General features: G+C 43.7%; 2 protein-coding genes and 1 pseudogene across 2 annotated transcripts; 1 reads left to right on the forward strand and 2 right to left on the reverse strand.

Moving 5' to 3' along the window:
- Positions 1-3,285: 3,285 nt before the first annotated feature.
- Positions 3,286-9,032, forward strand: pmelb (premelanosome protein b). Its single transcript, XM_031804312.1, has 12 exons — positions 3,286-3,454; positions 4,848-4,943; positions 5,129-5,275; positions 5,632-5,766; positions 5,921-6,082; positions 6,236-6,580; positions 6,784-7,011; positions 7,118-7,243; positions 7,354-7,462; positions 7,749-7,954; positions 8,168-8,258; positions 8,556-9,032. The coding sequence occupies exons 1-12, from the start codon at positions 3,394-3,396 to the stop codon at positions 8,722-8,724; spliced, it is 1,875 nt and encodes a 624-aa protein (XP_031660172.1). The 5' UTR covers positions 3,286-3,393; the 3' UTR covers positions 8,725-9,032.
- Positions 9,033-9,091: 59 nt separating this feature from the next.
- On the reverse strand, positions 9,092-12,252 carry LOC109869028 (tubulin alpha chain). Its single transcript, XM_020458842.2, has 4 exons — positions 12,097-12,252; positions 10,514-10,736; positions 10,263-10,411; positions 9,092-10,158 (listed from the first exon to the last, which is right to left on the reverse strand). The coding sequence occupies exons 1-4, from the start codon at positions 12,097-12,099 to the stop codon at positions 9,178-9,180; spliced, it is 1,356 nt and encodes a 451-aa protein (XP_020314431.1). The 5' UTR covers positions 12,100-12,252; the 3' UTR covers positions 9,092-9,177.
- A 9,134-nt stretch (positions 12,253-21,386) lies between these two features.
- LOC116357037 (uncharacterized) lies at positions 21,387-21,610 on the reverse strand (annotated as a pseudogene).
- Positions 21,611-21,816: the final 206 nt, after the last annotated feature.

The raw sequence follows: 21,816 nt of genomic DNA on the forward strand, positions 1-21,816 counted from the left end.
TTTTTTTCTATTGTGTTATTGACTGTATGTTTGTTTATTCCATGTGTAACTCTGTGTTGTTTGTGTCACACTGCTTTGCTTTATCTTGGCCAGGTCGCAATTGTAAATGGCCCACCTGGTGAAATAAAAAATATAACACATTAGATCTGGTAAAAGATGATACTTAAAGAAAAATGCATGTTTTTCTCCAAGTATTTTTTTGTACCATATTTGACATGCAAGAGAAAGGCCATAATGTTTTATTCCAGCCCAGGATTTTGGCCACTAGATGGCAGCAGTGTATATGCAAAGTTTTAGACTATTCCAATGAACCATTGCATGTCTGTTTAAAATGTTGTAAGACTGCCCAAATGTGCCTAACATTTTCAAGTTGATAATTGTGCAACTCCTCAAACAATAGCATGGTATTCTTTCACTGTACTAGCTACTGTAAATTGGACAGTGCCGTTAGATTAACAATAATTTAAGCTTTCTACCCATATCAGATATGTCTATGTCCTGGGAAATGTTTTTGTTACTGACAACCTCATGCTAATCACATTAGCCTACATTAGCTCAACCGTCCCGCGGGGGGACACCGATCCCAATGATGTTATTAATGCATTTGAGTCAATCAGTTTGTGACATGGTAGGGGTGGTATACAGAAGATAGCCCTATTTGATAAAATGACAGTCCATCATTACTTTAAGACAAGGTCAGTCAATATGGAAAATGTCAAGAACTTTAAGTTTCTTCAACTGCAGTCGCAAAAACCATCAAGCGCTGTGATGAAACTGGCTCTCATGAGGACCGCCACAGGAAAGGAAGACCCAGAGTTACCTCTGCTGCACAGGAAAAGTTCATTCAAGTTACCAGCCTCAGATTGCAGCCTAAATAAATGCTTCACAGAGTTCAAGTGACATATTTCAACATCAACTGTTCAGAGGAGACTGCGTGAATCAGGCCTTCATGGTCGTATTGCTGCAAAGAAACCAGTACTAAAGGACACCAATAAGAAGAGACTTGCTTGGGCCAAGAAACACAAGTAATGGACATTAGACTGGTGGAAATCTGTCCTTTGGTTTGCAGTCCAAATTTGAGATTTTGGTTTCTGACCACTGTGTCTTTGTGAGATGCAGAGTAGGTGAATGGATGCTCTCTGCATGTGTGGTTCCCACTGTGAATGAAGCATGGCGGAGGTGTGGGGTGCTTTGCTGGTGACACTGTCTGTGATTTATTTAGAATTCAAGGCACACTTAATCAGCATGGCTACCACAGTAGCGATATGCCATCCCATCTTGTTTGCTCTAATGGGACTATAATTTGTTTTTAAACAGGACAATGAGCCAAAACACAGCTCCAGGCTGTGTAAGGGCTATTTGACCAAGCAGAGTGGTGGAGTGCTGCATAAGATGACCTGTCCTCCACAATCACCCATCCTCAACCAAACTGAGATGGTTTTGGATGAGTTGCACCGCAGAGTGAAGGAAAAGCAGCCGACAAGTGCTCAGCATATGTGGGAACTCCTTCAAGACTGTTGGAAAAGCATTCCTCATGAAGCTGGTTGAGAGAATGCCAATAGTGGGAAAAGCTGTCATCAAGGAAAAGGGTGGCTACTTTGAAGAATCTCAAATATAAAATATATTTTGATTTGTCAAAGTTTATTTTGGTTACTACATTATTCCATATATGCTATTTCATAGTTTTGATGTCTTCACTATTATTCTTCTACAATGTAAAAGTTTGTGTCCAAACTTTTGACTGGTACTGTATATCTCATCGAGTGTTCTTACTACTGTTATGTGTGATAGGATTTTATCATTATTGCTCAGATTATTAGACCATTTTAGTACTGAATATCCTCATTAGAATAGAATAGAGCTGAAAGTATTTGAGGGTAAATCTCTTAAATCATTGGGGACCGTAGTCTTTGGGACGGAGTCCAAATTGGCCTCAATGCAATGGATCCGGTGGTATTTTAAGATGGGAGCACATAAGTTTTCACATGTAGTTACCCAATTTTAATGAAAGTTAGAAAAATTCTCGCTACTCCAGCAATTTCAATAATAATAATAATTTATTACATTTGTAAAGCACTTTTCATTATACAGTAGCCTATAAGAAGTGCATATCTACTGTACATTCCATAGTATTGCCCCATGTGCACTATCACAATTCATTCACAAGGCAGCATGAATCCTAACCTAAGACTAACAGAGCCCCACAGCCTTGGGAATGTAGACTGATGATTTCAGAAGTTGTTGCACCCATCCATAATATATCACAGTAACGTATACTATATGAATCTAAGTTGACTTATACTGTATGTGTAGGTAATGGTGAGTGTATGTGGCTACAGTATGGAGACCAAGAGGAAGAAAGACTATTTCATGGGTCCCAAGACTGCACAGCCTCGTGGGAAATAATCACTACAGGTGTATTATGTTTGAGTCATGTCTTCATTTTTAACTGTGATGCATATCACTCCCCAGATATTATCATGTGTTAGCAGACAAGTTAAACGTCTCATATATTCAGGTATCTTCTGAAACCTTGTAGACATGTTCTACACAGGTCAACCAAAATGTGTATGTAAAATATATTTGAATCCCCTTTTTGTTGTGTGCCTAATGTAAATGAGCCCTGCTATACTGTTCTAGAAAAGCCACACATGTCACAAGTGCCTTTGGGCAGTGGTGAAAAAAGTACCCAGTTGTCATACTTGAGTAAAAGTAAAGATACCTTAATAGAAAATGACTTTTAAGTGAAAGTCATCCAGTAAAATACTTCTTGAGTAAAAGTATTTGGTTTGAAATATACTTAAGGATCAAAAGTAAATGTAATTGCTAACATATACTTTATCAAAAGTAAAAGTATAAATAATGTCAAATTCCTTTATTAAGCAAACCAGACGGCACAATTTAAAATAATTACGGATAGTTAATTAAGGGCAAGCTCCAACACTCACACCCATTTACAAACGAAGCATGTGTTTAGTCCACCAGATCAGAGGCAGTATGGATGACCAGGGATTTTCTCTTGATAAGTGTGTGAATTAGACCATGTTCCCGTCCTTCTAAGCATTCAAAATGTAACGAGTACTTTTGAGTGTCAGGGAAAATGAATTGAGTAAAAAGTACATTCTTTTTTTTAGAAATACAGTCAAGTAAAAGTTGACAAATATAAATAGTAAAGTACAGATACACCAAACTTTACACCACTGCCTTTGGGGAGGTGGGACCACAGTTTCAGTGGGGTAGGAGGGGTTTAGTATTACTGCTGTGAGGCCAGAGATTAAAGAATTTATAAAGCCAGGAATCACAATGGTCTGGTGAGTTTGTTCCGACCTGAATTGGAGGAGAAGAAAAGGGATATTCCATATTTAATGTGGAAAGGAAGCGTGCACTCTTAGAATGAAGACGGGGACAGTTCTTGCAGTGTTGTTGCTGGCACTGTTTTCATCTGCTGCAGCAAGTAAGTACAGATGTAGGATCTTAATTTAAGCCAGTTTACTACAGCAGGAAAATGATCCTGCAGCAACAGGAAATGTGAATTATTGTGTGTATTATAATTAATGGACATCTTTGTAGGGGTTGACACATTTTTCGTAAGGGAAAATCAAGTCTAATATTTCAGAGTGGAAATTACAAACTTCAAAAGCCTTTTTAAACCTAAAATACACTACAAGTTTTACATTTCCTGCATTGCAGGAAAGTTCTCCTGCAACATGGTGATCAAATTAAGATCCTACATATGTAAAGCCACTCTGGATATCATTATGTATACCAGATAATCTGGTATACTTAGATTATATGTTTATAAGAAAGTATATTTTGAAGTTACAAAAAGGCATTATTTCTTACCTCAGGCTGTGGCGTGTCAGTATTTCACAATATGATAATAATTTAGTAACACTTGTTTCATTCAAACCTTTCAGTAGTGCTGTGTATTGCGAAACACTGCATCTGGTATTGTTTTAGCCACTCTTATGACAGTGGCTCCTCAGTGCAGCACTATGTGTCCTTTGCATGACAAAGGGTCAGTTTCAGATTAAGACAGATTAAGCCTAATCCTGGACTAAAAACCGTTTAAATTAAGATTGTACATCGAATTCTCCAAATACTTTGCAAACATTGCACAAATATGAATTAGTCCTGTTGGCATCCTTGATTTTATGGGGAAGCATCATTGCAGTAATAGGGCCTCTAGGAAGATTCAATGCACTAACCTTCAACATTGTGCAAGTCGCATGAGATTTTAAATAAAATAGTTAAAGCACAAAGAGAGAAGGGTCTCCTTTGTCACCAATCGGTAGTTTGCATTCATTCCGAACAATATAGAGAGTATCAGTCAGCGCTGTAAATTCTTGACTTTACAGTAAGATGTACCGATGGTGGGATCATTGCACATTACAGTAGCCTATTCTAACAATCATACCCTTGATAATCACTTTACAGTCTCCCCCAATTGGGATATCATTATTTTGTGATTTTGGGTTTATCATTTTGATTTGTCTTTTTGGGGGGGATTATTGATTTTTATTTTAAATGCATTTATGAAAATAGTCTGTGCTTATCAGTGCAATTAAATATAAATAGTTTGACCTCTTTGGTCCTTATGTCAAAGACAATCCTCTCCCTTAGCCCTAATCTGTAGTAAAGTTATGGTACACACTCAGCTGACAGTCACATGAATAGGATTGAGGGGGATTGTAGAGCTTTTGGGATAAGCAGTCACCTAGGTCAGAGCTAAGCCCCCCTCCTTTGGTTGCAACCGAAAGTGTGACCATCTGCCTTTTCAACTCTAATGAATAAATGCTGACTGTGCATGCATTTTACTTATGTCATTTCTATGATTTATATTCCAGAGCCCAAAAGTCGCTTCAGACGATATCCATCATGGAATACGAAAATGTATCCGGTGTGGAAAGATGAAGACCCTCGCTACAAAGACTCTTGGAAAGGTATGCACAATTTTCTTCTGTCTCAACACAATGTTAAATACACTGATCGTTAAATAACATATGTCCTCTTATTTATCAGGAATATCTCTGTGGACAAAAGGGTTTAATGTAAAGTATAAGTCAATTGTTCTTGTGAAATAGTTTACTTATGATATTCAATTCAAAGTGTACATTCTTCTCAACAGGTGGCAAGGTAAAGTTCATTGTGGGCAATGATGCACCGACCCTGACTGCAGCCAAGGTGACCTTTACCATCGAGCTGCAGTTCCCACACAACCAGAAGGTCATGCCCGACGGAGAGGTGGTGTGGGCCGAGGACTTCACCGTCAATGGTAAGTCCTCGAGGACTGACTGGGTTTTGATGACCTCATCCCTAGGCTTATTGGGTGGAAGAGTCTTGTGAACAAGATTAGAGATTTTGGCTATATGGGGGGCTTTTGTCACTTATACAGTAATCTTGGTGCCCAGAGCCAAATCCCGCATGAGTGCTGGCTTCTGGACAGCTATTGTTCATTAATAATTCATGACAGTCTACAATATCTGTATTGTTCTTTCCTTTTGGAAACTACAGTGCCAAGTTACTGTCTGCAAAAATGAATGTTTTGAGGTTAGATACGACATATCCATAGTACATACTCCTCTGTCTATAGACAAAGCGGAAACCAACGTGCCCTCTGTTTTCCTCTAGGAACACGCTACCATCAGTCTGAGCCAGTGTATCCTGCGCAGAACACGGAGTGGAACGGAGTCTTCCCTGACGGCACACCTTTCAGGAAGGGTGGTGACAAACCCCCTCCGTATGTGTTTGTATGGAAGACATGGGGTAAGTACAGCTGCAAGCACTCTCATCTATTAGGCCTACAGTATTCACGTTAACGTGTTTCACTTTGTCTTGTAGGAGTGTTATAGACGTTTAATAACCATGTAATAACACTGTTATAAGCATGCAAAGCTGTTTCCTTTGCTTTGCCTCACAGGTCAGTACTGGCAGGTGTCTGATGGCCCCTCCTCCTCCCTCACCATCGGGACAGACAATGTCCCTCTGGGTTCCTACATAGTGGACATTGTCATCTACCACTACCGCAGCCACGAGAAGTTCATCCCTCTGGGATACGCCTCCACACAGTTCTCCATCACTGGTTAGTAGAATGAATGAGTGAACAAATTGAATGACTTAATGAGTGAACACATTTTAGTACTATTTTAAAATGCACATGTTTATTCAACTATGTAGAAAACAACAATACTTGATACTAGAAGTTACTTGAGGGTATTTATTTCTGTTTCTTTAGATCAAATCCCCTTTGCCGTCTCGATGAGCCAAGTGAACGACGTCAACGAGGCAGACCTGAACTTCGTCCAGAACAGAGCGATAGCCTTCACCATCAGTCTCCACGATCCCAGCGAGTACCTGAGTGACGCTGACATCACATACAACTGGGACTTTGGTGACAGCAGCGGAGCTCTCATCTCCAGAGAGCTGACTGTCACCCATACCTACATAGTGGCTGGCGGCTTCAAGCCCCGGGTGGTTGTACAGGCCGTTATCCCTGATAAAGCATGTGCCACACCAGCTGGTGTTATCCCCACTGGTAGCACTGTCACTATTGGGCCTGCCAACCTGGCAGGCACGACAGGTAATTCTCATCTTGAAACGCTGTAGTCCAGAAGTGAATGTCAAAAGGCTTTACTTGGGTTCCTTGCATCCTTAGTCTCGTCAAGGAGAGAGGACGTGATGAATCGTGGGGGAAATACGTTTGACATTCACCCAATACATAGTAGGCTATGCCAGAATTGACCAAGAAAATAGGAAATTGAATGGTCATGTTTCTCTCCCCAGTGAGAGCTCCTGCTGCGGCTGTGTCAGCTGCTCCAGTAACGGCGGCCACACAGGGAGCTACAGTAAATGTAGGCCCCTCAGTCCCCGCTGAGACTGATACACAGGAGGACACGACTGAGGTGGGAGCCTCCACCGCTCACCCCTATAAGACACCTTCTCCGGTCAACCCTGACACCTCAACTGTCTCCGCTGGTTCAACAACAGCTGCTTCTGAAGTAGAGCCAGCTGGTGTGTTCAAAACACCTACGTAACATGTTAATTGATGAATTAAGGGAATCAATTGTATGTCTAAGGTGTTTTAAATAGTTGGACTGTCACTCTTCTCCTGATACAGGGGAGACCGCTACGGCCCAAGCTCCCGTGGTGATAGTTGTTAAGCGTGAAGCAGGTGAAAAACCCAAGGATGATGACTGTGTGATCTATCGCTATGGGTCCTTCTGCGCTGGCATTGACATTGTTGGTGAGTCAACTGTCTTATGGACATCTAAATCTCCATCTTGTGGTTTCCTAATATTGGATTTGATTTACATTGAGGATTATTACATCCCGTCTTTATGTCTTTGTTGTCAGAGGGCATTGAGAGTTTGAAGATAGTGCAAGTGGACAATTCTCTGATCAAGACTGATGCATTTGAGGTTGAACGAAATGTAGTGGATCTAACTGTCACCTGCCATGGGAGGTGAGCATTCCTGCACCAAAGCAATTCAAGGGTGACTGTCTCAAAGAATCAAAGCAGTCATTATTTCCCTAAGCAGAATCATGTTCCACAGACAAATCAATAAGGAATACAGGCCAAAATCTCACCAGTTTAAGCACCAGGGCTAGTTTCATTTCCCCAGATTAATCCTAGTCCTGGATTATTATTTTTTATTATTGTATTTTAGTCAAAGATTAGTCTGGGTCAGGGAAACCAGCTTCTATTGTTGCACTGAGTGTTTCTGACCCTGTGTCTGTTTTCCACCAAGCCTTCCCACAGAGGTGTGTATGTTGGTGTCAGATGCAGACTGTCTGATGCCAGTCCACACCATGTGCAACACAGTGTCGCCCTCTTCTGAGTGCCAGCTGGTACTGCGCCACATTTTCAATGACTCTGGCATCTTCTGCATCAATGTGTCCATGACCAATGATGTCAGTCTGGCAGTCACCAGCGCCAAAGTTAGCGTGACCATGGGTATGTACTGTAACATGTCTGCTCTTCACATCTCTGTATGGTGGCTATGTTGGGTGGTAGCACCACCCATGTCTCATACCTGGGTCCCAGGGACAATCAGTCCAACGCCTTCCAGTCCAAAACGTCTTGTTATTGTTTAGAAAATAATTAATATATTTTAATATGTTGTTATATGAAGTTGTTTTACATACATTATTGTCTGTGTTCTGGCAGGTTCCGGTCTGTCCTCAGTGGGCACTGTAGCCATGGTGATAGGGGTCCTGATCATTGCTCTGGTCACTGGATCTGTGGCCTACACTTACAAGTGAGTCACATCAACATTGGTCTACACTTGTCACACCCTTCTGAAGGGTTCCATATCACCACAAACTTAGAACCTGTAACGCTTGCTTTGAGACATGACACTTATGGTGTCTGTTTACACTGTACAGCCATGTCTCATGGCAACTGTATGCGTCATATTGTACCATTGATAGTACCTTTCTAATGACCTTTTTATCCGTTATTTCACCAGGGGAGACACGTTAAGATTCACACATTTTTGTCAAGTGAGCTTAGTAAAAACAATTACGTAATTTAATGTTCTCTTTCTGTTCCACAGACGTTTCAAAGCCTACCGTCCTCTGAAGGAGGAGTCTGTGGTTGGCTCCTCCTCCCAGAGCGCTGAGAGCAGTCCTGGTTGGAGCTCTGGACCTCTGCAGTTTTGGAATCTTCTGAGTCGACAGGCTCCTGTAGAGAACAGCCCACTGCTCGATGACAGGCTTGTGTGAATGGACAACAACAACCCATTCAACTGCCAAATACACACAAAACAACAGCCCAAGAAACATTTTATTTGCACATATAGTCATCTGACATGTTTTGTTTTTTGTTTGATACTTTTTATACATTTATTTTTTAACTGTGTAATTTGGCTTATTTCCCTCAAACTAAACATTTTCAAAGAGTATATGTATGGTAAGACCAACATTGATTTAACATTTTTATACTGGAGGTTTGACCAGTGAATATTAGTGGAAACTACGGTGAAGTTATACATTTTAATATCTTTCCCCCATTAAAATCCCCCCAAACTGCACTATTGTCTTTCTATTTGTCAAAATAATGTTGTGAATAAAGACCAAGAGCACAAATGGCTAATTTAATTAAATATTTTATTAGGTATCATAATCAGATCATGCAACAGTAACAATGTTTGACAATGTCTTGCCTGCAGGGACATTTCAATACTCCTCTCCCTCCTCCTCTCCCTCCCCCTCAATGGAGTCAACCCCTACCTCCTCGTAATCCTTCTCCAGGGCTGCCATGTCCTCTCTGGCTTCAGAGAACTCTCCCTCCTCCATGCCCTCACCCACATACCAGTGCACAAAGGCACGTTTGGCGTACATCAGGTCAAACTTGTGGTCAAGACGAGCCCAGGCCTCTGCCACAGCAGTGGTGTTGCTCAGCATGCACACAGCCCTCTGGACTTTGGCCAGGTCTCCACCAGGGACCACAGTGGGAGGCTGATAGTTGATGCCAACCTTGAAACCAGTTGGACACCAGTCAACGAACTGAATAGAACGTTTGGTCTTGATGGTGGCAATAGCAGCATTGACATCTTTGGGCACCACATCACCACGGAACAGAAGGCAACAAGCCATATACTTGCCGTGGCGAGGGTCACATTTCACCATCTGATTGGCCGGCTCAAAGCAGGCATTGGTGATCTCGGAGACAGAGAGCTGCTCATGGTAAGCCTTCTCTGCAGAGATGACTGGGGCATAGGTGGCCAGAGGAAAATGAATACGTGGATAGGGCACCAAGTTGGTCTGGAACTCTGTCAGATCAACATTGAGGGCACCATCGAATCGAAGGGAAGCAGTAATGGAGGAAACAATCTGGCTAATGAGCCTGTTGAGGTTGGTGTAGGTGGGACGATCAATGTCTAGGTTCCTACGACAGATGTCATATATAGCCTCATTATCCACCATGAAAGCACAGTCAGAGTGCTCTAGGGTGGTGTGGGTGGTCAGGATGGAGTTGTAAGGTTCCACCACAGCTGTGGACACCTGGGGAGCTGGATAGATGGAGAACTCCAGCTTGGACTTCTTGCCGTAGTCAACAGACAGGCGCTCCATCAGCAGAGAGGTGAAACCAGAGCCAGTGCCACCTCCAAAGCTGTGGAAAACCAGGAAGCCCTGAAGGCCTGTACACTGGTCAGCCTGAAGAGAAAGAGAAATATGTCAATAAAAGGAGGACAACAGATTTCCACATTCTGATCAGATAGTTGATCAAATATGTAATTCATTCATTCTGAGATAGCCACCAGTTTGCGGATCCTGTCCAACACCAGGTCAATGATCTCTTTGCCAATAGTGTAGTGTCCACGGGCGTAGTTGTTGGCAGCATCCTCTTTGCCAGTGATGAGCTGTTCAGGATGGAATAACTGGCGGTAGGTCCCAGTGCGCACCTCATCTGAGGAGAGAAAATGAACAGCTCATTAAGGAGCTCAAGAATGCAGAGGAAATCCTTTTTGACATACCTTTATTTCAATTGAATGAGAACCAGGAAGCTTACCTATGACTGTGGGCTCCAGGTCTACAAACACAGCCCTGGGGACATGCTTTCCAGCCCCAGTCTCACTAAAGAAGGTGTTGAAGGAGTCGTCTCCTCCTCCGATGGTCTTGTCACTGGGCATCTGTCCATCAGGCTGGATCCCATGTTCCAGGCAGTAGAGCTCCCAGCAGGCATTGCCAATCTGGACTCCAGCCTGACCCACATGGACAGAGATACACTCACGCTGGAAAATAAATGGAAAAATATTTAATCCTCTACAGGATCGGTGTCCCATCCTCGGGATGGTTGAGCTAATGTAGGCTAATGTAATTAGCATGAGGTTGTAAGAAACAAAAACAATTACCAGGACATTGACATATCTGATAAGGGCAGAAAGCTTAAATTCTTGTTACTCTAACTGCACTGTCCAATTTACAGTAGCTATTCCAGAAAGAATACCATGCTATTGTTTGAGGAGAGTGCACAATTATGAACTTGAACATGTATGAATAAAACAATTAGGCACATTTGGGCAGTCTTGATACAACATTTTGAACATATATGCAATAGTACATTGGATCAGACTAAAGCCATCTAGTGGCCAAAGTCTAAATTGCGCCTGGGTTAGAGTAATTCATTATGGCCTTTCTCTTGCATTTCAAAGATGATGGTGCAAAAAAATGTAAACACTGTTTTCTCTTAGTATTATCTTTTACCAGATATAATGTGTTAAATTCTCCTACATTATATGCATATCTTTGCTTCAGGTTCTGAGCTACAGGCAGTTAGATTTGGGTATGTCATTTTAGGCTAAACATTTTTTAAAGGGGCCGATCCTTAAGAGGTTTTAATGTAGCAGAATTACAATACATTTGACAAAAATGTACACTTGCCAAAAACACCACCTAGTGGAAGACTGGGTAGTCTACATGTAAACTGAAGAACAGTATAAATGGAGACCAATAGCAGAGGAATCTTGCCATCTATAAACATATGACCATTATTAAACTGACAAGAAAGTCATATTACATCACTATGGAATTAAAATGCAGCTGGCATCTGGAGAGGAATAGGTTTATTTTCAGGGTTAAACTAGACATAATGTTAGACATTTGTTACAGAAGAGAGACATATATTCCCCTTCTGTCCCCACCCAGTCTGCCCTCCCACACCTAGCAACACAGTGAATGACAGTGAGAATATAATCCCATTTTATTACCATTTTAAAATAAATAAATGCTGCTGCCTATGATGAACATTGTATAATTCATGTTTTCAATAGCTAGCACAACTTCTGCATGCAAAATATAGTGCCCTTGTTCTTTCATTCCACTGTCATGCCAATTTATGTAATACCCTTGTATTAAACCAAAATAGCATGCAATACCATTTCCAAACGCTAACGCAGTCTAACCAAATATTCTGCACGAAAATGCTCAAAATCCCCCCAATCCAGAATTCATTGTCCGAGACAATAAGAATCGACCCATATTGCCACAATTAGGGTGTAATATTGTCTCATAATTGTATAAATTCTCATTACAAAACATCAAAAACGTAATTATTTCAGGCTTATTATTGCTGAAAAAAACAACATAACTTACCATGTTTTCTAAGGAGGATCGAACAATAAGGGAAAATACAAAGCAATACGCAGAGAGATCCCTATTTGTGTCTGAATGAATGAGCGTATTCTCTGCCCGTCAGGGTCGACGCAACAACTGCTGATGTAGAGGGGCGGCGCTTCCAGATTTATGTACAGGCAGTGTGCGTTGTGTAATTCGCCTATTTGAGTGTGAAAATGACGTTTTTAAAACGAAGCTTTTATGCTAATTGTACATTTTTTCGAATTGTGCATTATGATAATTATTAAATGGTATGTAATTCAGGGAATGGAAGGTAGTAAATTGACCCTATGTCCGGTGTCAAGCTTTTTGAATAAATAGTTCACCCCAATTAAAAATGCATCTTATCATGAACACCCTTGAGAGTGAGCAATCCCATATTTAGGTGTAGGGACAGCTTTAGCATTAGGAGTATTGACTGCAAATCAATGGGAGTGTTGGAAGTTAGTGAAGGTCAGAATGCTCAAAGAAATCTTCCAATCTATCACTATAGGACAACCTAAAACACATACCCACATCTTAAATTATGGTTATATATAGATTTATGTCCAAAGTACTTTTAGGGAACAGTACCAGATAAATAATTTAAAATGACAGAATCAGGGAAGGACGCTATCTCACTGAAGCTGAGCCAGTGGTCCAATGATGCTGCTGAAGCCTATTTTTCTCCTCCTATCTCTCCTCCCTCTTTGTCCTATATTCTCTGGGCTGATCACGTGATCACTGTGTCTTGCTCCTGAATGCACTGGGCTGGCCTGAGTGTATTTGTTGTTAAGGAAGCGTTTTTTCTTTCTGCTATCTATCCAATTGAATATAGCCATAATGACCAAACATGTATTGACTTCAAGGGCTCAGGTCTGAGTTCCCTGATAAGTCTGCATCACCACACAGACTGTCCTGAAGGATTTACACAGCAACCCAGGGTTGAAAAGCCTGCATTGTCAGACTATCCTGAGTACTGGATTTTGTCTGGTAGTCATTGTAAGTTCTTAACTGACTTGCCTAGTTAAATAAAGGTGAAATCATACAAAAACAACAAAAATACTGTAAAGTGAATAATTGCTTTGATTACAGCCCCTCTGTAAAATCCACTCAAAAGTATCTGAAACAAGCAATTAGTTTGTCTTTAGAGCTTTATTTTGGAATATTCTAAATATACCCTGTGAGCAAAACTGGTTGAAAACACTTAATTTTAACAGAAAAACTGGTTGAAATCACATATGTTTGACCAGTTTTGCTCACTGGGTAAGCTACCAAGAAACAAAGATGAATGTCAATTGTGTGTTAATACAGTAAAGTGTGAGTGTGATTTAGGTCCACTGTAGAAGGTGCGGACAAGACGTGTGGTCTCATGCCTATACAATTCCCACACCGCAACAGATGACGGACAATGAGCCCTGAAGTTAAACAGCAGCTGGATGGGAGTGGTCCACTATGGAATCTATGGATCGCACTCTTGGTTTTCCAATGTAGTCAAATAGCAGTTGTTGGCCTATACTGGTTATCTCCGTGGACATATTAAAGCTTTAAGGGCTTTGTGATTATGATAAAAGCTTTCAAAAGTGGATTTTGGAATCAACAGCCATGTCTACAGTATCTGTGGCTTACTTCTTATTGCCGTTCATGCTTAAAAAACATATTCCACTGTAGGGCATAAATCTTAAATAGCTTTTTTTTTATAGAGGTGATAAAAATAGACGTTTTCATGATAAACAACTTTGTGTTTTTCTAGTGCTCTTCTCTCAGTGACTTCTGGAGCAGATAATGGGGATATCATTTATAACCCAATGGGGATAGTGTGTATAGTTGCCATTGAGTCCCATGTGGTTAGCAACCAGGGTTGCCCCTGAGCCTTTCCACTTCGCTGCTGCATGTTGCATGACATACAATTATTTTTTATGGACATTTTTTTCCCCCTTATCCAAACAAATCATGAAGCCATAGCAATGCCTCAAAAGGTGAGTTTAAACTGCCATACCACATGCATTGTTTGGCATTTGTTTGTTAAAAGTCAAGGTTTAACCCATCCTTATCACAATTCTTTCCACCACAGTTTGTTCTTCCCCAGCTCATCCTACCATAGATAGAGAAAGGAGGTTTTAACTGTGTCCTCTATCTATATCTCAGTATAAGAGAAAAGAAAAACAAGGAACTTGGACTTGGAGGGAAGCCTCAGTCACATCCCCCACCGGGGCAGCTGTGTCCTACTCCTTTTTTACTGCTGCTGCTATTCAAGCTTGGTCATGTGACCAACAGATAAAGACGGTTTATGTGGATACTTGGCCTGTAACCAAGCAACTCCGTTATTCATCACCTAGCAACGGATGGACCAAGGGAGGATGGGGGCTTGAGGGTTGGGTGTCTGTTGCTCCCTGTCCTAGATCTAGGCTTGAGCCATTGGGCCTCTATTATCAGCAGCACAGACAGTAGTTCTACAACAACCACAAATTCAAGTTTAGTTGGTGCAGTCAAACATTTTATCAATAATATCAGCTATTTAAGTCTACCCATATTGAACATTGCTTTTTTAACTGAATGTGGTCAGGCTGCGACTGACCATAAATATTAAAACAAGCAACAGAATATCTTGAAATGAATACAAATAATAATCACAATGACACAAGTCAGTTAAGAACAAATTCTTATTACAACGACGGCCTACTGCGGGAGGATACATTTTTTATATTTTTATAAATGAAATAAAAAATATAGGACTAAACACACATCACGACAAGAGAGACAACACAGCACTACATAAAGAGAGACCTAAGATAACAGCGTAGCACAGCAGCAACACATGACAACACAGCATGGTAGCAACACAACATGACAACAACATGGTAGCAACACAACATGGTAGCAGCACAAAACAGGATACAAACATTATTGGGCACAGACAACAGCACAAAGGGCAAGAAGGTAGAGACAACAATACATCACACAAAGCAGCGACAACTGTCAGTAAGAGTGTCCGTGATTGTGTCTTTGAATGAAGAGACTGAGATAAAACTGTCCAGTTTGAGTGTTTGCTGCAGCAAACTGAAAAGACGAGCGACCCAAGGATGTGTGTGCTTTGGGGACCTTTAACAGAATGTGACTGGCAGAACGGGTGTTGTATGTGAAGAATGATGGCTACAGTAGATTTTTTTCTTTTGGAAAAGTTTTATTGACACAATTCCTTTAAAAACAGCTCATACATTTTTTACATCATTTATACACATAAAAACGGCGACAAAGCGTAAAACACAGCATTTGAAAGTTACATTTAAATTTGCTAAAAAGTACATGTTGTTAAAACCAATGAAAACAACCATGAATAAAAGTACTTTCCTTGTAAAAACATAAAATCTGTAAAAGCCATTTAAAATGTGTACTAATGATCTAACAAAGGTAAAACATTTTTAAGACATGAAAAACATGTTAAAAAGCCACTTTGTTAAAAGGCTGTCTTCGGTCCCTTGTACAGGAGCGGAGTGAGTCTTTTTCAAGCTCACCTCATCCTGCTCTTCTGAATAGATCATCGTCCCGTCCTTCGGGGCCCAGAGGAGATCCCTCCCCTAGGCGCATCGCCCTAGGCGCCGCAGCGCTGTCAGGCCGTGGCCGCCGGGACCTAGGGTGTTGTGGGGGACCCTTCGCCTGGGGTCGAGGCCCCCTTCCTTCCGTACCACCGCAGGGCTTCCGTGGCTACCATGGCCACTGCCTGGGGGGTGGTCTCTACGTTTTTCGCTACCAGCAGGTTACGGGAGGACCACAGTGCTTCCTTCAGGCACGTGAGGGTGGGCCAGAGCTTGGTGAAGGCCTTCGATGGAATGGGCCTTCGGACCACCCCATACAGCACGAGCTGAGGTGTTAGGTCCTCCCCTGCTGGCAGACACGAGGTGATCAGGGGGCCTGCTTCCTTCCACAGGTCCCTGGCGGCTCTGCACTCCCAGAGCATGTGCCTCACCGACTCTTCTTGGCCGCAGCCTGGTCGGGGGCACGTGGATGTCCTCGCCATGCCCCGTGAGTGCATAACGGCCCTGACCGGGAGGATCTCGTGGGCGACCATCCAGGACAGGTCCCGATGCCGATTCAGGAGAGCAGGATGGGCCACGTTGCACCAAACCGTTGTGGGCTCACCTATAGCGAGCCCGCGCACTGGACACACTGGTTCCCGATCCTGCACAAGAGAGAGAAGAGAGCGGTGTTTTGTTAAGACCGTGACTGTTTCTTTTTCCAGTTTAAAATGTCTTAAAAACTTCTGGAGCTGGACGTAGTGCGGGGGTAGCAGGAAAGAGACTGGGGCTCGCAGGTCGACTGGGATCAGCCTCAGAGTCCTGAGGTAAGATCCCAGCCAGAACCGTGCGAGGGCCTGAGTCTTGTTGTTGACCGGGAGGTGGCAAGAGTCAGATGTAACACTGTGTAGCGGCTGCCCAGGAACAAGTAGAGGTCAGGCAAGCCTTTCCCCCCCTTGGACCTGGGCCTCTTGACCACCTCCCTCCTCAGCCTCTCCCACTTGCCTCCCCACAGGAAGTAAAAAAGCATCCGCTCCAGGTCTAAAATACTCCTTCGAGGGGGGATAAAAACAGAACTGATTAATAAAAGCACAGGTAAAATCACAGCTTTAATGATTAAAACCTTGCCCTCAAAAGTCAGCTGTCGTAGTCCCCAAAAACCCAGTCTCTGTCTTACTGTCCACAGGATTCCACTCCAGTTACCGCTCCCTCCTCCCCCCCGGTCAAACTTTACCCCCAGTACCCTTATGTCCGTCAGTTTAACTGTCAGAGGTAGTCTGGTCAAGTCTGGGTCTGCCCGCGGTCCGAAAAATTGGGCCTCTGTCTTGTCTCTGTTCAGTCTCGCCCCAGAGGCTCGTCCGTACCAGTCAGTTCTGTCCAGAGTCCTGTCGACGGATAAAAGGTCGGTACATAAAATGTTGACGTCGTCCATGTAAAAGACGCACTCCCTGGGATACCCACCGCACTGATCCCTTGGTCCCTTCTCAAGACCTGTGCCAGTGGTTCAATACAGGCCACGAACAGAAGAGGAGATAACGGACAGCCCTGACGGACGCCGCAGTGTACTCCCACTGCTTTTGACAGATGCCCATTTACAAGGATTTTGCTGGTGATGTCCCCGTACAGCAGTCCCACCCAAGCTAAGAACCTGTCCGGGAAACCCATTTTTGCAGTACCTTAAAGAGCTACTGGTGCGAGACCCGATCAAAGGCTTTTTCAAAATCTTAATTTAGGACTACAAGCCGCATGTTTCTGTCTCTCGCATAACAGATGGCATCTCAGATCAGTATCAGGCTGTCCGTGATCTTCCTTCCGGGCACGGCACAGGTTTGGTCCGGGTGGATCACCTCCCCTAAAACAGAAGAGTGTTAAAACCTTGGTAAAAAAGTTTACAATCAAAGTTTAAAAGGGTTATCGGTCTCCAGTTCTGTCCTGTCGTTTTTCTTATATAAAAGAGTCACGATCCCCACTCTAAAACTGTCAGGTAGTCTGTCAAGATGTTCAAAGTCGGTAAAAACAGTCAGAAGTTCGTCGGCTAAAACATCCCAAAAGGTCAAATAAAACTCCAAAGGGAGGCCGTCCTCCCCCGGTGATTTACCCCTCTTAAAATGTTTCAGTCCTTGTTCGATTTCTGTCCTCGTCAGGTCTTTTGTCAGGTCGTCTGTATTGGGTAGGGTCTTGTCGATGTATGTTAAAAGGTCCCCCATTGTTTCTTCGCACACATCTTTTACCCCAAACAGTTCCCCATAAAAATCCTCGACTACTTCTTTTATTCCTTCTGTATCTGTTTTTAAAACCCCATCTTTATTTTTTAAACGAGTCATTAACCTATCCTTACTAACTATTTTCTTAAAAAAGTACCTTGTGCACTTCTCCCCCTCTTCTAATTCCCTTTCCTTGCTTCTTAAAATAACCCCCTTGCTTCTCTGTTCTGCTAAAAATGCAATTTCCTTTTTTACTTCTTTAATTTCTTGGTTAAAATCAAGGCCCTGTTGGCATAGGTTAAAATACCTTTCCAGTCGCTTTTGCAGTCCCACCATGCGTCTATCTTTTTCTCTGCTTTTTTCCTTTCCGATCTCTCTAAAGAAGGTCCTCGTCCTTCCTTTCACCATTTCCCACCACTGTGCTCGTGTGTCAAAGAAGTCCTGTAGCGTCTGCCACTGGCTGAACTGCTCTCTGTACTGACTAACTACTCTATCATCTTCTAAAAGGGAGCAGTTCAATTTCCAGGGCCCTCTTCCTACAGCCACACCCGATGTTAGTGAAAGGGTGCACGTCAGCATTATGTGATCTGAGAAGAAAGCAGGGGTTATTCTAGCATCAGTTGGGGGACAGTCCCGGGTAAACAGATAATCAATGCGAGAGGCTCTGGTGCCGTCACCACTGGTCCAGGTTAAGCCCTCCTCTCTTGGATGCAGGGTTTTAAAACAGTCAGTCAGTTTAAAATCCCTGCACAGCCCTTGCAATAAAACACTTGACCTGTCTACCTTAAAATCCCCTCCTGCCCCTCCCCTGTCTGCTCTACTTAAAACACAGTTAAAATCCCCTCCTGCCCCTCTCCTGTCTGCTCTACTTAAAACACAATTAAAATCCCCTCCCACCACTAGAGGATCCCTCCCTAGCATGTGGGACTGCAGGTCCTCTAAAAGTGTGCACCGGTCATGTTTATCGTTAAAACCATACACATTTAGCACGTTAAAATCCCTCCCCATAAAAGTACAATTGGCTAAAAGAGCACGCCCACCTACCACCACCGTGCTCCCCTTCACCACCACCTGTGGGGTCTTGATTAAAATGGCAACACCGTCGTTCTTGTTAAAATTGGAACCACTCCAAATGGAGGGCCCGTGCTGCCACTTATCCTCCCATTTCCTGTAAGAGGATAAAAAGGGTAGACCACACTCCTGTAGTAAAAACACATCAGAGTTAAACCTTTCTAAAAAGGATAAAACCGACTGTGCTCTTGTTGCTGTTTTTACACTCCTCACATTTATAGTGGTGATTTTAAAAGCCATAAAAGGGGTGAGTAAAAACAGTGCTAAAAGAAAAGGCATTGAACAGTTAAAAGGGGGTTAGTTTTCAGGGACTTTCTCTCTCTCCCTCCGGGGTAAAGGGGTTTGGAAGGGAGAGGAGGTTAAAACAGGACTTAAAAAGGAGACTTGATTGGGGGAGTTGGAGGGGAAGGTTCTGGGTTCTTCCTCCCCCTGGGAGCTCTCCCACTCCACCTTTCCCTTTTTCTCCTCACCCTGTTCGCGGTCAGAGAGCTCCTCAGCGTTTCTTTTATGTGGGGGGAGGTGTTCCTCCAGAATCTCCCCCTCCTCCCCCGTACCTTCTGACACTGTCTCCATGGTGCTTTCCGACACCGACCCTATAATATCTGACCCACTTGGGGAGCTTTCACTGAAAATCTCTCCGGAGCCATCTTTCTCTGCACTTTCTCCTTCAGGGGTCACATTAGTCTGGGGCAGGCGGATTGGGGTGGGGAGGGTTTTGTCCTCTCCTCCCACTTCTTCCACCACTGCACCTTCCGCGCCTTCCACTACAGCCACCACCACCACCGGCTCCACAACTGTCTCCTCCACCACCACTACCGGCTCCACTACTTCCTCCTCCTCCACCACCACCACCGGCTCCACTACTGCCTCCTCCTCCACCACCACCGGCTCCTCCACTACCACCTTCCAGCCCTATGGCGCTCGAAAGCCCGGTCCGCGGCCGCCCACTCCCTCCTTCCAGCCTTGACCCTATTGGCCCAGGAGGAGGGGCAGTTGCGGATGAGGTGGGACCGCTCGCCACAGAGGTTGCACGACCTTCCGTTCGTGCACTCCTCGTAGCAGTGGCCCACCTCCCGGCACTTCATGCAGACGACCTTCTGACAGGCGTCTGCAAGGTGGCCATGTTCACTACACTTACGGCACAGCTTGGGCTGGTCCTGGTAGTGAACATGGCCCCTGTTCTCTCCGAGGACTATGGTGGAAGGGATGGCTTTCAACCCACCATAGCCCCCAGGATCCTCCCTTTGCTGGACAGTGACCCTCCAGGCCCCTGTCCAGATCCCATCGAGGTCTTTTACCTGGATCAGGGGACCCTTCACGTTGCAGTACCTGCCCAGCCATACTGCAACGTCCTCCGGCTGTACGGTTTCATTGTACATACGGATAATAACGGTTTTAATGCTATTATCCATCAGCTTGGTCACCTCAAACATTGCTGTGAGGGACCCCTGGGTGTTCAGGGCGTTCTGGAGATTCCCCCAGAACTCCCTCAGGAAGCTGGCGTTGGCAAAACTAACATCGAAGCCCTTCCTATTGGGGAGGGCTAAGATGCAGTTTACCTGCGCGGGATGAAAACCGAGGTCTTTCTGGAGGAATTTTCTGGAGAAATCCAATCGGGATAACTCCATTATTTTTCCTCCCTTCTCCTTTAAAAGGAGGCGCACTGCATGGTGCCTCCTCATGCCAGCCTGTGCTGCTGACATGATGGAGGCCCACTCCCTTTACAGCCCAACACCAGTGAGAGGGGAGGGGAGGGAGAGGGAGAGGGGGGAGGGGTGTAAAACAGCAGAGGAACTAGCAGGCTCAGCTAGGCTGTGCTAAACAGGGCCTACCAGTACCACGGGACACACAACAAACTATCTAGCACAGCACCAAACTAATCTTATCAACAATGGGAAGGGACACAAGGAGGGATTTTAATTTCTTTTTTAAAGAATTTTTCCCCGAAAGGGAAAGACAAAAGTAAACAAAACACAAACCTAACAAACAAACAAACCTAACAAACCTAACAAACCTAACAAACAAATTAATTTAGGTAAAAGGAAATAAGGGGATAACAAAAAGGGACACTGACCAACAAGACACCTGCCAAACTTGGGGGCCGAGAGAGCTAGCAAGCCTCACCAGCAGACTAGGCTAAGCTAACCAGCTAGCAAGCCGGCCAGCAAAGGTCCCCCAGTTGACAACACAAAACAACAAGGAACAGAGACAAAAGGCAATTTAGGGGGTAAACTAACAAGTGCAAGGTGGATGGGAACAAGGAAAGTAGTCAGACAAACACACAACAATGCAATGCCTGCCACGCCTAAAGGGCCAGGAGGCTAGCAGTCCAAACAGCCAGAAAGCCCCTCCGGCTAGCAGGCAACACAAAACTCAAAACAGTAGGAATAATTGAAGGGGCAAGGGTAGGATACAAGGGGGAGGAGAGGTACAAAAAAGGACAAACAAGGGGAAAACTGAGAGTTGAATAAAGTAAGAAAGAAAAAGGACCAGAGGGCCTTTAAACTCACCCTACAGGTGCTAGTGCACCTGTAGTCCACCACCAGAACCACCACCTAACCCAGGACAAAAAACAATAGTGAAACAATACAACAATAATGATTTTAAACAAAAATAAATAGCACAATTTCCCGGGCGCCCTCCGGCCTGCGATCGCTTCTCTGATCAAGCGCAGCACTGTCAAAGACACTACACTTGATCTTAGCCAAAAGGCCGAGAAGCGATGGCTACAGTAGATATCTCAGATAGGGGGGAGTGAGGACAGTGTACTGTCTAGCCATACTCCCAAGTACATGTATGAGGTGAGTACCTCAACCTCTAAACCCTCAGAGATAGTAATCACTCCCGTGGGGAGAGATGCATACTTCTTACCAAACCACATGACCTTTGTTTTGGAGGTGTTCAGAATAAGGTTGAGGGCAGAGAAAGCT

The sequence above is a fragment of the Oncorhynchus kisutch genome, linkage group LG24 (genome assembly GCF_002021735.2).
Source record: "Oncorhynchus kisutch isolate 150728-3 linkage group LG24, Okis_V2, whole genome shotgun sequence".
NCBI lineage: Eukaryota > Metazoa > Chordata > Actinopteri > Salmoniformes > Salmonidae > Oncorhynchus > Oncorhynchus kisutch.

Coding starts and splice junctions, on each gene's coding strand:
- pmelb (XM_031804312.1), top strand. CDS start 3,394: ATGAAGACGGGGACAGTTCTTGCAGTGTTGTTGCTGGCACTGTTTTCA. Junction 5,767..5,920: donor GTTTGTATGGAAGACATGGG/GTAAGTACAGCT, acceptor TTTGCCTCACAG/GTCAGTACTGGCAGGTGTCT. Junction 6,083..6,235: donor CACACAGTTCTCCATCACTG/GTTAGTAGAATG, acceptor CTGTTTCTTTAG/ATCAAATCCCCTTTGCCGTC.
- LOC109869028 (XM_020458842.2), bottom strand. Junction 10,412..10,513: donor CCTGGAGCCCACAGTCATAG/GTAAGCTTCCTG, acceptor TTCTCTCCTCAG/ATGAGGTGCGCACTGGGACC. Junction 10,159..10,262: donor TGGACAGGATCCGCAAACTG/GTGGCTATCTCA, acceptor CTTTCTCTTCAG/GCTGACCAGTGTACAGGCCT.